This window comes from Ammodytes marinus (genome assembly GCF_949987685.1).
Source record: "Ammodytes marinus genome assembly, chromosome: 16".
NCBI classification, from domain to species: Eukaryota; Metazoa; Chordata; class Actinopteri; order Uranoscopiformes; family Ammodytidae; genus Ammodytes; species Ammodytes marinus.
In genome coordinates this window covers 12,317,670-12,339,989 of record NC_137220.1, presented here as the reverse complement: position 1 = coordinate 12,339,989, position 22,320 = coordinate 12,317,670, and the positions used below count along the sequence as shown (strand labels likewise).

The 22,320-nt window shown below is 40.4% G+C and overlaps 1 protein-coding gene across 2 annotated transcripts in view; it reads left to right on the top strand.

The window, feature by feature from the left end:
* asic2 (acid-sensing (proton-gated) ion channel 2) overlaps positions 1-22,320 on the top strand; it is a gene marked incomplete at its 5' end in the record, with an annotated part of 343,558 nt that overhangs the window by 298,083 nt on the left and 23,155 nt on the right. For both annotated transcript variants that reach the window (XM_080043280.1, XM_080043279.1), the window contains one exon: positions 13,059-13,209. In XM_080043280.1, coding sequence (XP_079899406.1) covers positions 13,059-13,209 — 151 coding nt within the window. The remainder of the gene's footprint in view (positions 1-13,058; positions 13,210-22,320) is intronic.

Genomic DNA, 22,320 nt, shown 5'->3' with positions numbered 1-22,320 from the left:
CAGGAAAGCTCAGTCCAATCCCACAAGAACAGTAATAGTACAAAATGCAATATGCTCATAATCTTGTTGCTCTTTATTGACTTTAAGAAAAAATGTCTTGCATCTCTGAATATACCGCAAAAAAAATTTAAAATTATGTTTGAACGGGGACCAATGTGGCAGATATGGCAAAGGGCTTCCTTGCGGTAGATGCGGCTTTGCTGTGTCAGTAACATTAAAAATTGGATTTCTAAAAGAGGGCTGGTGCACTTCAGGGTATTTTGTTGACTTGGATGCAACATGGACAGAAGGAGATAAGTAAGGGAGGAGTCCACAAAAAATAGAAGAAAAAGATAGCATCCCCTCTCCGGAGCTGGCAGTTCTTGGCTTCAAATCAGGAAGCCATTTGCAGAGCAGTGATAAGAGAATAGGATTGTGTGCAAGAAAGCAAAAATGCATTCAGATTGGTAAGGGTCATTTAGAGTCCAACATGAAGAGCTTATGGTGACTACTTCAGACAAATTCAAAGACACAATGAAAAAAACTAAACTGAACTTTTAATTATGCACAGCGAATTTCCAAGTCTACGCATTAACCAAAAGCATGTTAATAAGGATTCCGATTTGGGTCTGTGTGGCTGTTGCTTACAACTGCCCTTTCATTATGACAGGAAAACACGCTAATGGCCATATTATTTTTTGACTCTCACTCTGAGGGAAGCTGTACACTGCATACAGGGGAAGTCATGCCACATTTGCAGATCCGTGCTTCCAGACATTCTCACTTGCAGCTATGAATACTAATGAGATGTGTTTTGTTGGTCAAAAGGCTTTTTTTTAATTGGCAGCAGAACTGTGTGTGCTCTAGCTGCAGGTCGGCTGTAAAAACCACTGGCTTGGATAGGGGCAAACTAATGTGATACTGGCAGCATCTGAGTATGACTCCTCTGACATTTTAGACAGTACATTGTTCAATATTTAACAATAGCAACACGAGCAGACAAAGAGGAGCAGCACAAAGTTGCCCTGACAACTGAATTGTAAACTTGTAGTTGTTGTTTTTATGTCCCAGGGCAAGAAAAAGTTAATGCAGCATTATTCCATGTGGTGAAAATTCTGAAGATATAACATTATATGACAATCAACTAATACAGTGGTTCTCAAAGTGCGGCCCGCGGAAGCATATCTGGTGGCCCGCATTGAATTATGAATTATTAAAATAAAATAAAAATTATCATATTTTTTTTTTATTTTTTTATTTTTTTATTGAAACGCACGGAGGGGATGCGTCCCCCGTAACAGTAAAAACAGTACAGGGGTCGAAACACTTAAATATCCCTCCTAATTGTTTGTATTCATTCCCCACTTATTAAACTTGCGAAGTTCGGCTGGCCTCTGCCTCTCGTTGCAGACGGCTGGTCAGCCTCCCGCAGTGCAGCAGGCAGTGTAGTGGTCCCAATGTAAGTTGTTAGATAGTGAGCTTGTCAAGCCCAATACGATGCACTTTCTCACATTCAAGGTGAATTAGATTAGGTCAAGTGTCTAAGGATGGATGCTAACATTATCTGGTTTCTAACTCTTTTGCCTAAAGTTTAGCTAACAAACTAACGTTAGCTAGCTGCTGATAGCCATGGAACTATCTGCCTAGTTGACTGCTGATAGCCCACCCTGTTTATTTCCAATGTATAGTGTCATAATAGTTAACACTGCTGCTGCATCATGAGTAGTGAGTCCTACAAAAAAAACACTCCAAAAGGTGATACGTTTTCAATGTGTAGAAAGTTTTGAACAATAAAGTAGAATAAATATTTGAATGCAATACAGAATGCCTCAGTGCCTTGATTTATATTCCATTAGATGTGTGTCAATGGGAGCGAGTTGTCTTTTCCTTAACATTTCCACCATAAATAAATACAGAAGACACAAATTACTGCATAAAAATTTACCAAAATGCACAAAATGAAGTGTTCGAACCTCAAATTTTTCTGGGGGACAACCCCCAGACCCCCGCTTTTAATGTGTGTTCCCCAATGTTGAAATGAGACCTAGCCCTTCATTTATTACTTTAAATGTGTTAATTACACAGTATTGGATGCTGACCAATACATGTAAACTGTAAAGACGCTGGCCATTGAAATTATTTCAGTTTTATAATTTTTTTTCCTTCGGCGGCCCTCGGTCCAATGTTGGGTTCCTAAATTGGCCCTCAGCTATCAAAAGTTTGAGAACCCCTGAACTAATAGATTTATGTTAATGCTTGAGCAAGCGGTTGCATATTTACACATCCAGCAAACAAGTAGCAACCGGAGAATTTATTTCTCCAATATTCGCTCACCTTTTAACTCTGTTTTGGTCTCCGCCAGGTTCTGATGTAAACAGAGTTGATTAGAGCGGTTAAAATAAACCAAATAGTTCATTAAATGTATTTAGTTCAAATGGACTAGGACCCTAGCCTGGAAATCCAGACCCTGATATCTTGAACGATAGAGGGTCTGGCGACGATCAATAGCAATTTCCAACTCAAGGGGCGGCTCCTACTCGTGCATTTCAAATGCCACTGCATGCAGTTGGATAGCACTACAACCAATCAGAGCGATGCACAAGGCGACGTAAGCCCCTTTCGTTTAGCGAACAGCTGTTAAACTGTTAAATAAAACGTTTGCCGTTGTCGGTCGGCAAAATAGAACATTCCACTTACTTGCTAATGAAAGATTTGAGTGCCGTCTTCCAAATCGTTAAGGGTCGAGGCCAAAGCAGTCTCAAACTCACACAACATATCCGCAGCAATCTCTGATGTTTACTATCACGGCTTCGACGTCGCATGCACGTCACTGTCGTCATCCGGTTACGTCCTCCCCAGAGTACCATATAAGGGGCTCTGGCGCGCCCATATTAGATAGAACCAATTGAAACGTGAGACCCAGATTTCTGGTCTTCTTGATAAGCTTCAACGGAGCGTGTCCAGACCAACACGCGCAGCAAATTTAATTTGCCAGCGCCTAGTGGCAGGTCTGGGAATGCCAGGCTACTAGGACCCCACAGTCAGGGGCGGATTTACTCATTTGAGTGCCTAAGGCAAACACAGGGCTTATAGCTCATACAAGTATCAAACTTTATTTATCTAAGACACTCAAATATAACCCTAACTCTGAGGCTGACAGGCTCATGAATTAAACAGTCTGATTACCTTTTAGCGTATGGATTGAACAAATATCTTCACCATAAGTTTTGTTAGGCTTTCTATTGGGCCCTCGGTTACTTGTTGGGGCCCAAGGCAATTGGCGACCTTTGCGAAATGGTTTGTCCCCCTCTGCACACTGTCAAAGATTTGTTAGTGTCAGTGTCTCTGTCATCCAGGGTCTGAAGAGAATCCTTTGTGTCTGACTGAAGTCTAATGGGATGTTGACCCAGCCTTGGTCCTGTCTGTCAAACGTCATCGGTCTTGACAATTGGAGTGCAACACTTGAGAGACAATTTCTTAGAAATGAATGAAATTCAATGGAGGAATATTCAGTCTAATATGTGCTTGTGTCACACCCCAAAATACAATGGAATAGCAAAAATCCGTCGGGTAATTAAGCTTTATGCTAATGTCACTAACCAATTAGCCTGTAAGGGTTAAAGCTATAGTGCGTAACTTTTCTCACATAAATGATTGTCGGTTATATTCAAGCCATTGCAGAACGAGTTGACAGAAAGCTGATTAAGCGTATCAGCTCTCAGTATGGCAGCATACTGAGAGCTGATACTGTGGTTGTGGTTAGATTACCAGATCTCCTCCTCAATATGGTGCCTATGCAGTGTCTCTTCTTTCTCTGTGCTGAGAAGTCAGTAGGAATGCAGAATAAAAAAGAAGAAAAACAAAGAAAAAAACACCGCTAGATCTTGTACTTGCAAACGAGAAGTGATGTTGTCATGAATATTTATCTGATGCCCTCTTCACTGTGCGCTCCGGCAAATCCTAGCGTGTAATTTTTTTATTTTTTGTGGATACATATCTGTCGGGAGCACTTCTGTTTAACATAGGTGAGTGAACCAGTAATGTGGTACTTCATATTCTTCCGATCTGCACCATCTCTGTGGCAGTGTGGCATTAAGCTATCAGATCAATCATGTTTGTAAAGCATCCATGAGTAGGCCAGTGTCAATAAAGGAGGAGGAGCATGAAATGAAAAATCCATCCAATTTAGCATAGATAAAACAGCGCACTTCGCCTTCTGTCTTGTCTTTTTCGGCGACATATAACATCAGGCCTGTTTTCATTGGCTCGAAATTGAAGACATATTTTTGTATTATAAACTCCACCAACAGTACCTATGATAGACCGCAATGCAATGCAGTTAAAAAGTTAATTGGTATACAGTATTTTCTGTGACAGGCACCAATCAAATTTTTGTGGAATAGATTGAACTTTATTAACACATAATTACAATTATCATCAATGTTCTCTCTCCGTCTACGTAGTAGACAAACAAACAAACAAACAAGCAAACAGCTGGTTCTAAGAAGTCTGCAGCTGTGTTAAAATCATGTGAGATGGAAGGGAGTGAGGGGAAATATCTCCATAAATAAAAGCTGAGTGGTTGGTGCTGATTGTGCAGTTGGTCATGAATGTATATAGACGTCTAGTCGCCTATGCACTTTTAAAACTGAATAACAGATTTCGGCTACCACCAGGCATTTACATTTGTCGTTTATATTTCTGTATATCTGCAGTCTGATTGTTCAGATGGATGTGTCAAAGCTTTTAAGAAAAATCTGAGTTGCAAGGTCACGGAGATGTCTTGATGCTGACTAAAAAGCTATTCATAAGCAGGAATTTAGTAATTAAGCTAACTCTGTCATGGCTGAATGCTGCATGATTTTCTTGGAGGTTGTTGAAAAGTCATTCTGGGCATTGGAAAACACTGAGTGCGTCTTGATGTTATGTGGATAATGAGACATGATCACATGTCTGTGCATTACCGCTGTTATGAATAATTATGCGAAAAAAAACGATTGATGCTGCCCGCAGTGTGATCAGATATTTATATGCAAATGAAGTGTGCAGAGCAGGATGAAAGCCATGTGGGTTATGGTTAGTGGTTTGCATATGATAGACGGAGATTGGCAGAAGTTTTTCTGGGCAATGGCATGGCTCATGTTACTGATGTTGTAAGAAGCTTGGTGAAGCTGGCAATGCTGCTCTATTGACTTGCATGTGCTCGCCTGCGGCTTTTTTTTTGTTTCACAGCTTGAGACAGCAGGATCTTTGAACAGTTCAGTCCAGTCATTTAGACGTGATCCAGGGCTGGCCAGATATTGCTTCCAAATACAATTATGTGTTCTGCATACATTCAAAGGAGCACAATTCCATAAGCACCTATGTTTTTTCTCATTCAGAGAGTAATCCTGATACAGATTGCAGGTTTTAAATCGGGGGTCAAAGTGTAAAGATCTGGTTCAATTACAACACTGCTTTCCAACCATTGAAAAAAAAGAGAAAACCTTTCTTTTGATTATCCAAGACAGGACAGACTGTGAGGCAATCACCATACTGTAAATGCATACAGTATGTTATAGATTAGAATCTGTATACAGAGCCGGCCCGAGGCACAAGCGAACTAAGCGGCCGCTTAATTATTATTGTTGTTTTTAGTTTGCGTGTTTGATATTAACATCATATTATGCAAAAAAAGGAATAAAATGTTTTGGTCTAGATAATTAATAGCCTAAAAATGTAATCAGTCTGGGAGGTAATCTGAAATTATCTGATCATGTCACGTTCACATCCATGCACAGTGTGTATTGAGTTTATTTAAAAACTATTGGAAATGGGGCTGCCCTCAGTTGCCCATGCACTGTGTATAGTCTATAGGCTATTTCAGCCTCGTCTGTGGAAAAAAAGATACAGTAGCTGGACAACAGAGTTCTTCTTCTTCGTTCCTCTCACTGCATTTAAATGCATTCATTATATTACAGAGAAATATGTACCGTAAAAGAAAAAGAGCTCCAAGCCCAACCCAGAGGACCCTCCATAATATTGTATTTTTTATTAATATTTGTATGGAAAATCCATGTGTCCCTCTTCAATAGCTTCTAATTCATCTGACCCAGTGTCTCCAAATTATTTGTTCACACAAAATTTCTCAGATTTAGCCTTTTAATTTTCCTCTCAAAGTGCACCAGATTCATGCATTTCACTTTAAAAAGATTAAAAAAATCTTCCGGGGGGCATACCCCCGGACCCCTCTAGGATCGTCTCAATCTCGGCTGTCTAATATTTTCGCACAGCTGCACAGTGGACACACTAGCGGAAAACACTGGGTGTGTGAATGATATTTAACAAAGATCTATGGTTTCAGCAGCGCTAACATTGGAGAGGGGCCCCCTAATCATATTTCGCTTAGGGCCCCCTGAAGGCTTGGGCCGGCTCTGTCTGTATAGGTCAGATGAAAACATCTCATTATTGATGTTTACTGTATATTTTCTGGAGAGCTTCTCTGCTCCTGGTTTATTCAGCTGTTTTCATCAGTCACTTCCATTTCAATCAGTCAGTGTAGGATTGAAGTGGATGCATTTTATGGTGATAACTATTCATGAGTGAAGACCTCCCGACTACTGTCTCATTTACAAGTGTACGCACACGCGCGCACACACACACACACACACACACACATAGTCATCTCTTATAAACTGCAATTTTAATTCATTCTATTATTCATGAATGCACAGAGACACGGAGAAAGGCACGGATATACATTAGTGGAGAGAGAAATGGTTCTCCACAGTACTGCTAATATGAGTTTGTCATTGTATTGTTAACACACACACACACACACACACACACACACACACACACTAAATGGAAGGGATGGAGAGCTTCTGAAGTAAAAGCTGGGTCCCTGTTGAAGAGGGGGCCAGTAATGGTACGGTGCACCCTGCTAATAAGCGATCACATGAGAATTTGCCTCTGCTTTTTCTGACCTGTTGCTCTTCAGTTGCTTGGCTGCTAACAATTCAATAGCTGTGGGCTCCTGCAAGAAGAAAGTTAGATAGTGTGAGGCTGAATGTGAGGCTATCATACTGTATATATCATATATGTATTCATTGAGACAATATCACCTGGAGCCATCAGGGCTGTGATTATTTCCTTTTCATTTTTATTTAACTTTTATTTATACTCAAGAGATCAATTGAGGGGTGACCCTCATTTGCAATGATGTTGAGTCAAACAAATGCAAAGCAAAAACAACAATACATACACAATATACAATGCTCATACATCAAATACACAACAAGCTGATAAAGAGACAACACATTGAAATGTTTAGACAGCGATGTAGAATGGCTGCAATAAAAATTAAATGGGTGAAAGAACAATATAGCCTACTAAAATCCTCTTAAAACAGTTACAGTGTGAAACCAATGAAGACATTGACCATCATTCTAAATAAAAAATTTAAAAAATCCACCCCTTGCTACCAATGTGATCAAACACAAATTAGTTTAACCTTTTAAACTCATGTAATATTTATTTAATAACCAAATCAAAATTCAGTATCAAAGGGAATATATCAGACAAAAAAAATATAAAAAACTTTGATTTTTCCCAATGTGAGAAGTCCTACAACATATACAGAACCATTTAAATGCAAAGTGTTAGCATTTCAGATTAGTTAAAACTGCAGTGATTAATGCCATACACAGAGTGCAAATGGAGTACAAAAACTGCCTTAAAGTGTTAATTTCATGGAAAGAAACACAGAAGGACAATGTTTGGCTGTTGGAGGGCTTTGTTTGAAGTAAACCTCATATTGTGAGAAAACATATTGTAGCTCATCATCATCAAAGTACATTGGATTTGAAAATTTAAGCTCTGGGCTACAAAAGGCAAGGCAAGGCAAGGCAAGTTTATTTATATAGCACAATTCAGACACAAGGCCACTCAAAGTGCTTTACAGGGGCAAGATTAGAATACATAAAACACATTATAAAACATTTAAAAGCGAATAAAAGAAGCAAATAAAAATAAAATTAAAATTAAAAACATAATAAAAGAAGCAAATAAAATGAAAATTGCAAGTTAAAAAGGAAACAAAAAAGTCTTCAGACTCGATTTAAAAGAACTGAGAGTTGCAGCAGACCTCAAGTTCTCTGGGAGTTTGTTCCAGATTGTTGGTGCATAAAAACTAAAAGCTGCTTCTCCTCGTTTAGTCCTAACTCTAGGGACTGTAAGTAGACCTGTCCCAGACGACCTAAGGGCTCTGGACGGTTCATAACTTATCAGCATATCAGTAATGTATTTTGGCCCTAAACCATTTAGTGCTTTATAAACCAACATCAGAATTTTGAAATCAATTCTTTGAGTGACTGGAAGCCAATGTAAAGACCTCAGAACTGGGGTAATGTGATCCACCTTTTTGGTCCTAGTGAGGACTCGAGCAGCAGCGTTCTGAATTAGCTGAAGCTGTCTGATTGATTTTTTTGGAAGGCCAGCAAGGACACTGTTACAGTAGTCAAGTCTACTAAAGATAAATGCATGGACAAGTTTTTCTAAATCTTGCTGAGACATAAGCCCTTTAATTCTTGATATGTTTTTTAGGTGGTAGTAGGCTGATTTATTGATTGATGTTATGTGTTTCTTGAAATTCAAGTCAGAGTCTACAACAACACCAAGATTTCTGGCTTGGGGTGTAGTTTCTAACATAACGGATGTAAGCTGTGCGCTGACTTTTAATTGTTCATCTTTGGCACCAAAAGAGAAGAGATTACTTCAGTTTTATCGTTGTTTAATTGAAGGAAATTTTGGCACATCCAATCATTGATTTGTTCAATGCACTTACTCAGTGCCTGTATTGGACTGTAGTCTCCTGGTGATATGGTTATGTAAATTTGTGTGTCGTCTGCATAATTATGGTAGCATAATTTGTTCTTATTCATAATCTGAGCTAGTGGGAGCATGTAGATGTTAAATAGAAGAGGGCCAAGAATGGAACCTTGGGGGACCCCGCATGTAATATTTGTCCGCTCAGATGTGAAATTGCCTATTGACACATAGTAGTCTCTATCCTTTAAGTAGGATTCAAACCAGCTTAGTACAGTTCCAGAAAGTCCAACCCAGTTTGCTAGTCGATCTAGTAATATGCTGTGGTCAACTGTGTCAAAAGCGGCACTGAGATCCAGTAAAACTAAGACAGAAGTTTTGCCACTGTCTGTGTTTAAATGGATGTCATTGAGGACCTTAACCAGAGCAGTCTCAGTACTGTGGTGTTGTCGAAATCCTGACTGGAAGACATCAAAGCAGTTATTCATTGCTAAGTAGTTATTTAGCTGTTGATAAACAGCTTTTTCAATGATTTTACTTAAACATGGTAGGTTAGATATGGGCCTATAATTTTTCATGAGTGATGTATCTAGATTGTTCTTTTTTAAGAGTGGCTTGATGACTGCTGTTTTCAGGGCCTGTGGGAATACACCTGTCTGAAGGGACATATTGACAATTTGTAGAACATCTGAGGCCATACAGCTAAAAACTGTTTTAAAGAAGCCTGTGGGCAGAATGTCAAGGCAACAGGATGAGGAGTTCAGGTGTTGTATAATGTCCTCCAGGTTTTTGTGGTTTATAAGATAAAATTCTGTCATTGCATTTGAATTGATTTTAAGAGGGAACACATATATTGAACTTGGTATTGATGCAGTGACAGCTTGTCTAATTTTGTGAATTTTCTCAGTAAAGAAGGAGGCAAATTCATTGCAGGCCCTCGTGGAAAGATGCTCAGACGCTACTGGCACAGGAGGGTTTGTTAATCTGTCGACAGTAGCAAACAGGGCACGTGCATTGTTGTTGTTTTTGGTGATGATGTCAGAAAAGAAAGAATGCCTTGCATTTCTCAGTTCTGAGTTAAACGTGCACAGTTTCTCTTTGAAGATGTCATAATGAACCTGGAGATTTGTTTTTCGCCACCTGCGTTCTGCTTTACGGCACTCTCTTCTTTCTATTCTGACCTGCGGGGCATTTCTCCAAGGAGATCTTTTCTTACCAGAGACAACCTTCATCTTAGTGGGCGCAATAGCATCTATAACACTTGTAAGTTTGCCGTTAAAGTTGTCTAAGAGCTCCTTAACTGAGTTACAGGGGAGGGGTGGTATCGAAGAAAATGCTTGAATGAATGTTTCACTGGTATTTTCTGTAATATACCGCTTTTTGATTACTTTTGACTGATCAATTGTGTGAACAGACATTGTACTCTCAAAAAATAAACAGGAATGGTCCGTGAGGGGACCCATATCTGCCACTGTTATGTCTGAAATGTTCATTCCTCTGGAAATGATAAGGTCCAGCGTGTGCCCTTTGTTATGAGTTGGTTTGTCAACATGCTGATTTAGTCCAAAGTTGTCAAGGACACAGCACAGTTCTTTCGCACATCTGTCCTCTGGTTTGTCAGTATGAATATTGAAATCTCCGACGATTAATACACAGTCAAACTCAGTACAGATTACAGACAGCAGTTCAGTAAGTTCATCAAAAAAGCTTGCATTGTATTGTGGTGGCCGGTAGATATTGATGAAAATAGCTCTAGAGGCTGAATTTAACTGTAGAGCCACATACTCAAATGAATCAAAATTTCCATAAGACATCTTTTTGCATTGTAGAGATTCTTTAAACAGAATAGCAACCCCCCCTCCTTTTTTATGCACTCTGGATACACTCACAAAATTGTAATTTGCGGGGGCGGACTCTATAAGAACAGCTGAGCTGTTATCTTGGTCTAACCAAGTTTCAGTTAAAAACATAAAATTAAGATTGTGCCTAGTAATAAGATCATTAATTAAAAATGTTTTACCTGCCAAGGATCTGATGTTTAATAAAGCTAAATTTAGTGTGTTCGAAGCATTGTCAGCCCGATTTATTTCAGCACACTGTGGCTGAAGAGGAATGCTTATCAGATTTGATACATTTACAGGATTTAAGAGTTTCCTGTTACTTGAGATACACTTTGAGAAACAGGGCCCCAGCTTATCCTGTGAGTCGTAGGCGTTAACTAAGTAGCCGCGGCCCGGCACATATCAACAAGTGCTGACATCATCAGTCTCCCTAGCCTGATGATGAAGACGTCGCGGTGGGATCAGAGGGGGTTTACGTGGCGGGGTGAAGAGCCGGGCGCTGTGGCTTAGATTGGCGAGTTGAGGGGGACGTTGACTGCTGGGGGTACATATGATTTCCTTAAATCCCAGATCAGGAGAGGATGGAGAAAGGGTGGTTGTAGGAGAGAAACGGGGAGAGAGAGGTTGGCTTGGTGTTGACCTGCGTGGTCCAGGGGAGACGGGGATGGGTGGAGCCCCCTCCTCTCTGCCCTGATATCTCTCCTGGTCTGAGCTGTCATCTGGGGCCGGCAGTTGTCCTTCGGCGCTGCTGCTACGCTGTGTTATCTTCTTCTCCTGGGCCTTGTCCTTGGCACGAACAGATTGGTGACGTAGGACGTACATCACGTTGGATGTGAATAGTTTGACTCCAGCCTTATTTAGACAAAGTCCATCTGTCTTAAAAAGCTGCTTGCGGTTCCAGAAAATGTTAAAATTGTCAATAAAATGCACTGAGTGGTCAGGGCACACAGTTGAAAGCCATGTGTTCAGTGCTAACAGTCTAGTGAATCGCTCAGGTCCTCTTCTGATTGGTGGCAGAGGACCACTGATAAACACCTCAGCATTCAGTGAGCTGACCGTGTTCAGGAGATTCTTAAAGTCCTGTTTCAACATTTCAGACTCTTGTTTTACAACATCATTTGATCCGATGTGCAGAATGATGTTCTTTACAGTTGTGTGTGCAGCTGCAATTTCCAGGATTCTCTCTTCTAGGTCCGACACCATATCATTTGGAAAGCAGAGTACTTTGGTATCAACACTAAACATGCTTTTCATATCTCTAACAGAAAAGTCTCCAACTATCAGGGTTTCAGGCCTGGTCGTTAGCTTGGTTAGCCCGGTTGTTAGCTCTCTCTGTGGCTCTTGGCTTTCGGGCCTTACCTTGTTGTGTGAAGGCGCTATGCTATCTTGGTCATCAGAGGGAAATCCAGGGACTTGCATCAGTGGAGTAAACCGGTTCGACACTTGCACACTTGTTTGCTGTGGAAGTTTGTTGTTGTTACCTCTCTCCCTTGCAGTAATCCATTGCTGCGGCCTCCGAGGCGCGGGGGTTGAGGAGGCACCGTGCCTGAGTGATAACGCAGGCCAGCCATCCAGATCAGTCATCTCATGGTGCTCGGCCCTGCCGGTTATCCGTCCTCCCTTTTCCAATCTCTTTGGCCTTCCACCAAGACGATTCCAGGGAGGGTTATCACTAACCTGGACACGGCCCTTTTGTTTCTTCATAGCCTTGTCGGTGCTAGTTAGCTGTGCGTTAGCTCGATCTTGTCCACTGTTTAAAGTCACTGATAGAGTGGTGTCGTTCCCACATAGTCCATTCACATCAATGTTCATTTCTATTCGATTCATTTTTGTTTCCAGTGCTGTAATCCTCTGTAGGAGTGTTTGATAGTCCTCGTTAGATAAGGGAGGCATCTTGCTGCTAATTAGCTTTAGCTGAGCGCCTCGCTTCCAGTCACCACAGGCTTGTCCTGTTGTTAGGCCCCCCCTCACGTTCTATTGAGAAGGTCGTAAAAGTGTCCAAAAATGCCTGTAGTATCTATAAAAGTAAAAATAAATTACAGTCCCTTTGATTTGTATGTATCCAGGACCTGCTGCTAAATTTATTATCGAGGAAAAATAAGAATGTAAGCAAAAAGTGCAAGAGGAGGAGAGAGCCAAAAAAGGTTTCCCGCATTGGTAGTGAATTGGCTCCATCAATGAACAATTAGCAAGTGTATCTACTGCAGTCTTATCTGTAACGTGTGTGTGTGTGTGTGTGTGTGTGTGTGTGTGTGTGTGTGTGTGTGTGTGTGTGTGTGTGCGTGCGTGCGTGCGTGTGTGTGTACGTCTGTGTGTATGTGTGTGTGAGTTTGTTCGTGTATATAAATGTGTGTGTTTGTGTGTGTCTTTGTATCTAGGTTAAACAAGTCATCACTGACCATTCCCTCCCTCTCTCTCTCTGTCTCCTCCCAGGTGTTCACCAGGTATGGGAAGTGCTACATGTTTAACGCCGCGGAAGAGGGCAAGACGCTGCGCACCACCATGAAGGGCGGGACAGGGAACGGCCTGGAGATCATGCTGGACATCCAGCAGGACGAGTACCTGCCGGTGTGGGGGGACACAGGTATGTGACTACAAGCATTACCTGTCCTGCCTATACTTTGAATCAGAGATCACTAATAGAAATATAAAAATTCACATATTCCAAATCACACCACACTCTCCTCAACTCGAGACAGATATACTAATTAAAAAAAATAAAAATAAAAAAATAAAAAATAATAAAAATATATTTTTTTAAGTCATGAGATAACTCTTTTTCGAGGGACAGTTTCCATTTTGAAAATAGTTAAAGGCCCTGTAAACCCAAATCCACAAAATCACTCTATGTAATTTAGGGAGTTAGTTGCATGCATACTAATGCATTGGAAAAGATTTAGGCATATGTATCAATGCAAATGAAAGATAGTGTTAGTTAAGTTTGATAAACTAAGAAAAGTAAATTGGGTTTAGATGAGGCGGGCTATGCACTGGTTCTTATTACACAATAAGTATTTTGAACCAATCACAGCAGTTCTCTACCCCAATATTCCATAAAAAACATGACTGTTTCCAGAGGCTTTAATGATTGCATGTGTTGTGTAATTTCAGTTCCAGGTTAGGAACAAGCTCTTCGAAAATGTTTGCTCATTTAGTCAAGCATGAGACGTCTCTCCTGTCTTACTTTTTTCTTCTCTACATGTTCTCTTATGATGTAATCCCGACTACTGTAATATTTGGTTTCATTGAGTGACTTTTACCTCTGCACTTTATGTTGGTGGATTGCATCTGTTATGTTTAGTGGACTCTCACTGAGCTGCCACTTCAGAGTTATCCACACAAGTCAAGTCATTTCTGTCTTGAACACCTGCGTACATCCAAGCTAACATAACACTTGTATTACAATGAGCCTATTTCTAGTCTCACAAACCATGTGTTGTTTGTATGAGCTTTGTAATGTCACGTAATAGCAGTGTGAGAGTGTTTGTGGGAACGGGTGAATCAGTAAAACTAAAAATTGCGAAGCGCTTTGGATTAAAAAAGCTCTATATGAATTTGGTCAATTTACATAAAAGTAATTTACACAGACTATTTGCAACAATGATCTCACACTTCTCAGCCTTCCTTCTCATTTCTGTCTCCCTTTTTCTCTCGTATCTTTTGTAAATTGGCCGGTAATGGGAATATGTCTAAGCTGAAGAAATAAATATCCAGTCTGAAAGTGAATTTCCGATGATGTAAATCCAAACTATTTTTTCTCTTAATGTGTCTCACACTGAGGCTTTGGGCTACGAGATTTCTTTTTAATTCACTTTGTTTAATTGAGCCATAATTAACACAGACATGATTCCTTGTCCTCCTGATGAACTCAACTCGAGGGACATTTTAATACCCGGAAGCTCTAATTAAATTTTAAATCAAATAAACCTCCAGTGTATAGTTTTTTAAGATATGCGAGATCCTCTTTATTAGCTTTAAACTTCTACATATATCTTCCTGAATGTTACACAATTGTTTTGTAATTGCCATGGTTAACAGCGGTTATTTCAAGTACTGTTAGTCATAGTGAGTGTATATTCTTTAAAGTTCTCTACTGCACTGAGGCATACACTCGAGAAAAAAATAACTAAAGAAGGACATTGCCAGTCGCTGCACCTTATTAACCGAATGCCTGTAATGATATCTTTCCTATAGAGCTTCTCAGTAATCATAATGCATATCATACTGCATGCTTTCTATTCAAGCACTGGGGCCTCTCTGATAACCCTTATTATAAGGTGCCATACATCGTTCTCCACACTGATATGGGTATTACATATCTTGTTAGAGGTTCAGATTAGGTGTTTTAGGGAGATTTTCTGCCTGAGTTCTTCCACAGTGAAGCTCATATTGAGTGGCCGGCTCACGTCTCAACCAGTGGAAAAAGGGAAGACAGACGGATGCCCATGACGCTATACGTAGTTACATTCTTTAATTACATTTTGGGTTGTTGTTACAGTATGGGGCTCTTCACAAGCCACCGATCTGGCAGTATACACTAGAGCTTTATGTCGCTCAGCATGGCTTCAGTTTCCAGTGTCCTGTGTTGTTTAATTAGCCCAGATGAGCTGAGTCAGCCGCAGCGGGGAGGGGGCCCAGTGTCTCTACTGGTCCCAAGTGCTGTGTTGACGCGATGGGCTCACACTGCACAGGGACTCTCAACCCATCTCCTCCCACCAATTAGTGTTTTTTTTCCATCCAACTCCTTAAAAACTGTCTAATTCTCATTCTCATTCTCATTCTCATTCTCATTCTCATTCTCATTCTCATTCTCCCCTCCCATCTCCATCTCTTTCCTTGTAGTCCATCATGGAAAGGCCGACAGTCGTTCTCTGGGGTTCTATTAGCACACCTCTCTGTCTAGGGAGCTTCAGGGCAGCCATGATACTTCTCCCCTTTTCATCACAATGGACAAACTTTTTTTTTAAAACAACATGTTTCCTGTTGTGAAAAATGAACAAAACGGAAAGTGTGCTTGGTATCCAGTTGCCTGGATACCAAACATTCCCCTCACTGTGCTGCTGACCAAACTGCTCAGTGATTGACACAATAATAAGTTAATTGGATGTGCCTGTCTGGTTTTTCCATCCGTGACCTTGGCTATCCAGAAGATGTTTGTTTTTTTCTCAATTATACCTGAAAGGCGGAGTCAGCGATTCTGAAGAACGCTTCTTGACCAAATCACTTTTTGTCAAAATCAGTGAATATCTCCTCACGATCTGTTACCTGTTCTTACTGTGTGTGTGCTGAACACAGCCTAGACTCTGTAAACTGGCTTGTAAAAAAAAAAAAAAAAAAAAAAGGGGGGCCCACCGTAGATATCAATGGATCCATGCACATGACAAACATTTTGGAAAATGTTGCTTTTTGCATCTGTGAGCATAGCACACAGACTTCCACATCTTTAACTCCAGGGGGAGGGGAGGGGGGTTGAATAATAAGTTCAACTACTGCAAGACAGTTTTGAAGAGTAATCAGAAGTGTCAGCTTTTGACAGGCCTCTCCGATATAAGATTTGTCAAGCAGTCTTGATCAAAGTAATGTGTTTACACACTCAGCGGCGGCGCCCACCGCTTATGTTTCCCCTTCAGCAGCGGTGCTACAAAATCTGTGCAGAGTGGAGGAGCAAAGCCCTTCAAAACACACCTTCAAAGCCTGGGAAAGTGCCGTGACATCCAAGTTCCAGTTGTTCTTATATCAGAGACGAACAACTTCTTCAAAAGTTATACACACAGAGTTTTGTTTTTAAATCAGATCAGCGCTCATGTATAGATACCAAACCTGAAATGTCCCAAGTTCCCAAGTAACCAGTTACATTGTGCTGCTCACCCGCCCTGTCTATGTCTGACAGAATTATTGATGTGAGAGATATTAGAAGGAATTATTTTGTTATTTAGTTTCTTAATGTCTACTGTTTTCTACTTTGCTTTGTATTTCATCAGCAGTCAGAGTACTACTGTAGTTTGTCTCCTTCCATGTTCTGTCTTCCATCAAAGTGCCATCCATCATCACAGGTGTTAGCTCCCATTTTAGGTGCAAACAGTCAAGTAAAGCCTGCCGTGCATTAGAGTGCAGCAGGGTATGTGTGTGTGTGTGTGTGTGTGTGTGTGTGTGTGTGTGTGTGTGTGTGTGTGTGTGTGTGTGTGTGTGTGTGTGTGTGTGTGTGTGTGTGTGTGTGTGTGTGCATGCGTGTGGCAAACTATTCCTTTGCCTACTTGGAACATTTAAAGTTTTGTTCTTTTTGTTCACCAGACAGTTCACAACATTGGCGCGGACTAATGGCTACACAAAGTTACTGTTTAACATTTAAGCAGCAGCCAGAAAGGATGTATGTTTAATTCATGCTGATGTTGGCGAACTTCAGCTGCAGTATAACGTCTGGCACCAGCTGTCTCTGGATGCTGCTGCTCATTTGCTGCAATTTAGAGGACATTTTAGTTAATTTTAAGTCCATGGCTGCACAAAGTAAATTTGCGCTCAACAGCAAAATTGGAATAATAACAGTTCATGCCAACGAGGCATATACAAAATGTTTCGCTCGGAATCATGTGACAGCCTCTCTTTCTACAGCTTCAGTTTATGAATTAAGCTGAAGTTGATGTATTTTTACATAATGTAATGCAGATTTCAAGACAATATTTTGACCAACCTAATATAAAGATAAACAATGCTTCTACTACAGTTTAGTAAGGTGGCGCTGAGCATTCACCAAATAAAAAAAAAGTTTCACAGCTAATGTAGCTGTTAGCACACTCATTAGCATTTGGTTAAATTATATGCAGTTTGTTCATTATGAGCCACCGGAGCCACCGTACTGTGTTGCCTCATCCAATCAGAATGCCCGGTGGGCTAGTTCACTTTTACCTCCTGTTTGTTACTGTATCGGAGCGCAGTTTTATTGAATGCTTTGATTAAATGCAGTCATTTAAACTTGTGTGATCCTTGACTCATACAAACACATATAAGAACGTTCTACAAGGAGGGCATGACAATGAGTATAGCCATGTCAACTTTGCGCAGATATGCAGTCACTGGGACTGTTCTGGAGAAAAGCCCAGTCGGACCTCAGCAGCTGATCACGGGCGTAAAGCCGAAAGTCTGTCCCTCAGTAGGCTACCCGATGCGATCGCTGATTAATGAATGAACAGTCGAAACATTATATTTAAAATAATTGTATTGATTATGGGGCCCATTGTAGTCCGGAAACCAAGGCAATTGCCTACGTTTGCCTATGGCTAGATTCACCTCGTCTGCACACAAACACACACACACAGCCATCGTTATTGATGAATGGGTGGTCCTTAAGGATCTCGTAATTACGAGATCTATTCTCGTAATTACGAGATCCTGAGTTTGCTAAAGGCTACATTAGCTGTGAAACTTTTTTTTATTTGGTGAATGCTCAGCGCCACTGTAGTTTAGATATGCTTAATATTTAAAGAAAAGGAGCAGGAGCAGCATAAATAGTCCCGATTCCCTAACTTGTTCATTTGAACACTTACATTTGTATGATAAATATAAAATTCATGGGCTGGAGGAGATCATGTGATATGGTTGAAAGCTATACTTAATAATAGGCTAGTCTTTAGGGTGAGATTTTCTGAGGCCAAGAAAGAACTCCAAGTAGCCTACGTAGCCAAGTTAGAGGTACATGTTGAATTATGTTATACATTGGACTTATTGAGGAAATCCCTGCTTGTGATCTTCACTTTGACATGAAGGTATGCTTCCTCTTGTGTGGAGGGTGGTGTTACTAACAAACATTTATACAGTTGTCATATGGCCAACAAGACAAGCATGCATGATGTACTGTACTTAAATTACGGCCTGATTTGCCGGATAACATGTGGTATTTCTCGTACTTTACTTTAAACGAGGGCATTCAAATTCACCACGGTGGATCCTCTCCTCCTGCTTTCATGTTTTCCCACAGCGGGGAATCCTTGAACTGCTGAAGGAGAGCGAAGGTGAAATCACAACACCACCTGAATGTACTCACCGTCAATCAAAGACAAAGCAGCGAGATCAGATCTATGGATGTAGATAGCATCCTAATGTAGTCCTCCTGTCTTAGTTTGCCGGGGCATTGGAAGTCAAATGAGTGTGATAGTGCTGATGAAATTCAGAGTAACTTACACACTTCACCCAACTTGCCTCGTGTGAATGTTGATAGGCCTGCTATCGGTGTATGAATGTGTGTGTGTGAATGGTAACGTGGGAAAGGAAAACAGGTCTCCCTTGCAAAAGAGTCGGTCTCTATGGGATATACCTGTATAAATAAAGGTTAAAAAAAAAAAAAAAAAATTGAGCTATCTTTGGTTCTGCCAGACGCAGCAAACACTGTTATCCGGATCCACTTGATCATCTTTTGATATGGAGAGCTGAACTGGCTTGAGCACAAAACAAGCATAGTGAGCCCGCCCACCTGCTCTGATCCTCTCTCTATCTCTCTTTCTCTCTTTCTCTCGCACACACACACACACACACACACACACACACACACACACACACACACACACACACACACACACACACGCACGCACGCACACACACACACACACACACACACACACACACACACACACACACACACACACACACAGAGAGAGACACTATATATATTTTTTTTTTACTGCTCTGGAAAAAATTAAGAGACCAGCCTGGATTTTTCTTAAATCTGCATTTCTACGTTACTTAATGGAAATGCTCTTAAGAACAAGTTTCTTATTGTGAATTTGGTAGAAATGTTGTCAGTTGTTTATAGTATTAAACCAAAATGTTCATTCTATTCAAACATAAACCTATAAATAGTAAAACGAGAGACACTGAACATTTGGAGTGGTCTTTAAGTGTCTCTAAGGGTGTTTAATGAATTCATGTATTTGGTCTTTCGATTGGAAAATAACAAGCCATTGAATAGCAGTAATTTTGGACAGGAGTTCAAGCTAAATCAATTATTCAATTCATAAATAGGACTAAGAGGATATAGCAAAACTCACACAAAAATACCGATGACTGTTTGAGCTTTCTCAGTTTTTAAGGTTTGCTGCTTATCTTTTTTTAATGTCATGATACAAAAACATTTTTTTAACTGTCAGATACAACAAGACATCTGAAGAAGTGGACTTTGGCTTCAGTAAAGTTTTAAGTAGGGAAAGTTATTTTTTTCATAAAACCACTAAACAACCGCATAAAAAAAACCTATTGACGTGTATAAATCAATTTTGAAAGAATGAAGTCCATTTCATAATAGATCTAAAGACAGTCAGAACAAGTCTAAAAAAGACGCAAGGACTAATTGTGGTCGACCCTGAACCAACCCACACAGAAACAACACTGTCATCAATGTATATGATATGCAGAGCACCAAAATTAAAGCGGCTATGAGTAACATTTAAATATCTTTTAAACAGCCTCATGTTTCCTCTGATAATCATAAATTACCTTTAACAGCAAACGAGACCATCAGTGCAAAGAAAGACGTTTTTAAATAGTTTTTATTACTGCTTTTGGTCTAGTCGCACACCCAGTCCGATTTTCGGTTCGCTCGTGCAGGCTCTATGGTCACATATCCGTATTGGTCACAGGTTTCAGTGTGGCGCAGCAACGTGAATTGAGAAGCCTATCCCTCCAGGTGAGGGAAGGGGAGCGGGAGCTTTGTTTGAGACAGTTATTTGTCGTCATAATGACTGATAACGGGGCTGAACCATCAAAGAAAAAATGCAATGAAGAAAAGCTAAAAGGGAGAGTGATATAGGCTACAGGCGGGACCAGGGCGTTGCCAAGCAACGTGTATACAATTTCACGAGAGCGAAACTAGACTGCAGTGTTTACTCCTAAATGAATGAGCGGTTGGTACTAACACAAAGTTTGCTTTGCTTCACCATCATCAGATAACCATTATCTGAAATAGTCATTATTTACAACAACATAAACACATTACCTCATCGTGGTCCATAGGCTACTAACTGCCGTCTCTCGTTCATTCGCTTTCTGTGAGGAGTCGGACACGTAATCTTTCAGCTCCGTGAGAGAGAGAGAGTAGTTAGGTGACACTGCTGCATCAACTCATTGCAATCAGGTGTGTGTGGCAGTGACTGGCATTAGTTGATGCAGTGTCAAAACCACTCTCACGGAGCCGAAAAGAGTCCTCACACTTTCAACACACGGACATGCACTATATTGCTCCCTTCTCAGTTCACACTCGCGCGCCTGGCACGAGCTAGAAAACAGCTTTGCGACAGCGGGCGTCGTAAAAATACTACCGCTTTTGTCCAAAGGGGACGCCAACGTGCCATGTTACTCGTAGTGGCTTTAAGTGCACTTTTTTTCAGCTCACGAAAGCCGACATTTGGACATTCCAGTTTAGTTGAGAGGGTAAGCATGGTCTTAAATTCTCTCTCAAGCTCCTCTTCATTAATTCTTTACAGGACTATTCCTATCAAACTATGGTCACCCAAAAAAGCATTTTTTTATTTCCTGTAATGATTATGGGACACCTTGTCATCCTATCTGGTAGCAGATCCACTCAGGTACTGACACTCTGACCTGAGACCCATGACAATTGAATAATGTCCTACTCGGTCAGAAAGGACAGAATATATATTTGACCCGGCCCAACTTGGGGCTCAGATCAAGTCTCTAGAGGATTTCTCTAAAGTACTGATCTTTGCTCCCGGCCCTCAGTTGAGTTTGGTCTTGACATTTCTCTTCTTGTCCGTGTGCTATAATATGTCGAGTTGTTCTGATCAAGAATTACAGTCCATTACAGTTTCAGAATAATTTTTGGTAATGGTAGGTTTTCACAACATAATAGTTTTTTTTGTTCGCCTTGAAAGCCACATGTGAATGAATGAATGAAAACCTTTATTTAAACAAACTCGAAAGGCATTGAGGTTCCCCTCATTTACAACGCCGACGAGCGCACAACAAACACAACAACAACAATAACAACAGAGTGACAGAATAAAACAGAGAAACACAAAATCCTAGCAAGATAAAAAAGATCAAAATAAATAAAGAATTACAATAAAAGAGCTTAAAAAATTAATTCAGTTAAAACAAATGCAGTGGTGATGGTGAAAATCAGAAATCATAGATTTAAAAGAAGAAAAAGTGGGGAGAATGGTCATATTGAAGTTGCTCTGAAGGGCATTCCAAGAGGTGGGGGCACTATAGCTAAAAGCAGTTGTTCCCAGCTTTGAATGAGCTCTAGGAACCTTTAAAAGCAGCAGCTATATTGAGTAGATCTTGACAATGGCTTAGAAAATGACATGCCTCTGCTTGAGGTCATGTTCAGACCGTTCTCTGCTTTTTCTGATTCTGATAAGTTCTGAGCTCAAATCAAATATATAGCAAATGCATTCAATATATTAGCATTGGGGATATCTGCATTAAAGCAAGAGCTTCAGTTGAAAAATGTACAACAGTGGTGGACATATTACTTTATAACAATGAACAGCTAATTTATTTACGGTGTATGTTTTCCTTTTGTGTGCAGACATCACTGTGCAAACTCAGGGATACGGTTCCTTGTTAACACAGTTAAGTGTTTGGTAATTTAGGAAAGTGTCACCCAGTACAACAGTAAGGTTCTTTTATGTGTTTTTGATAAGACAACAGAGGGTAATTATGTTAAGATATAGCTGTGATGTGG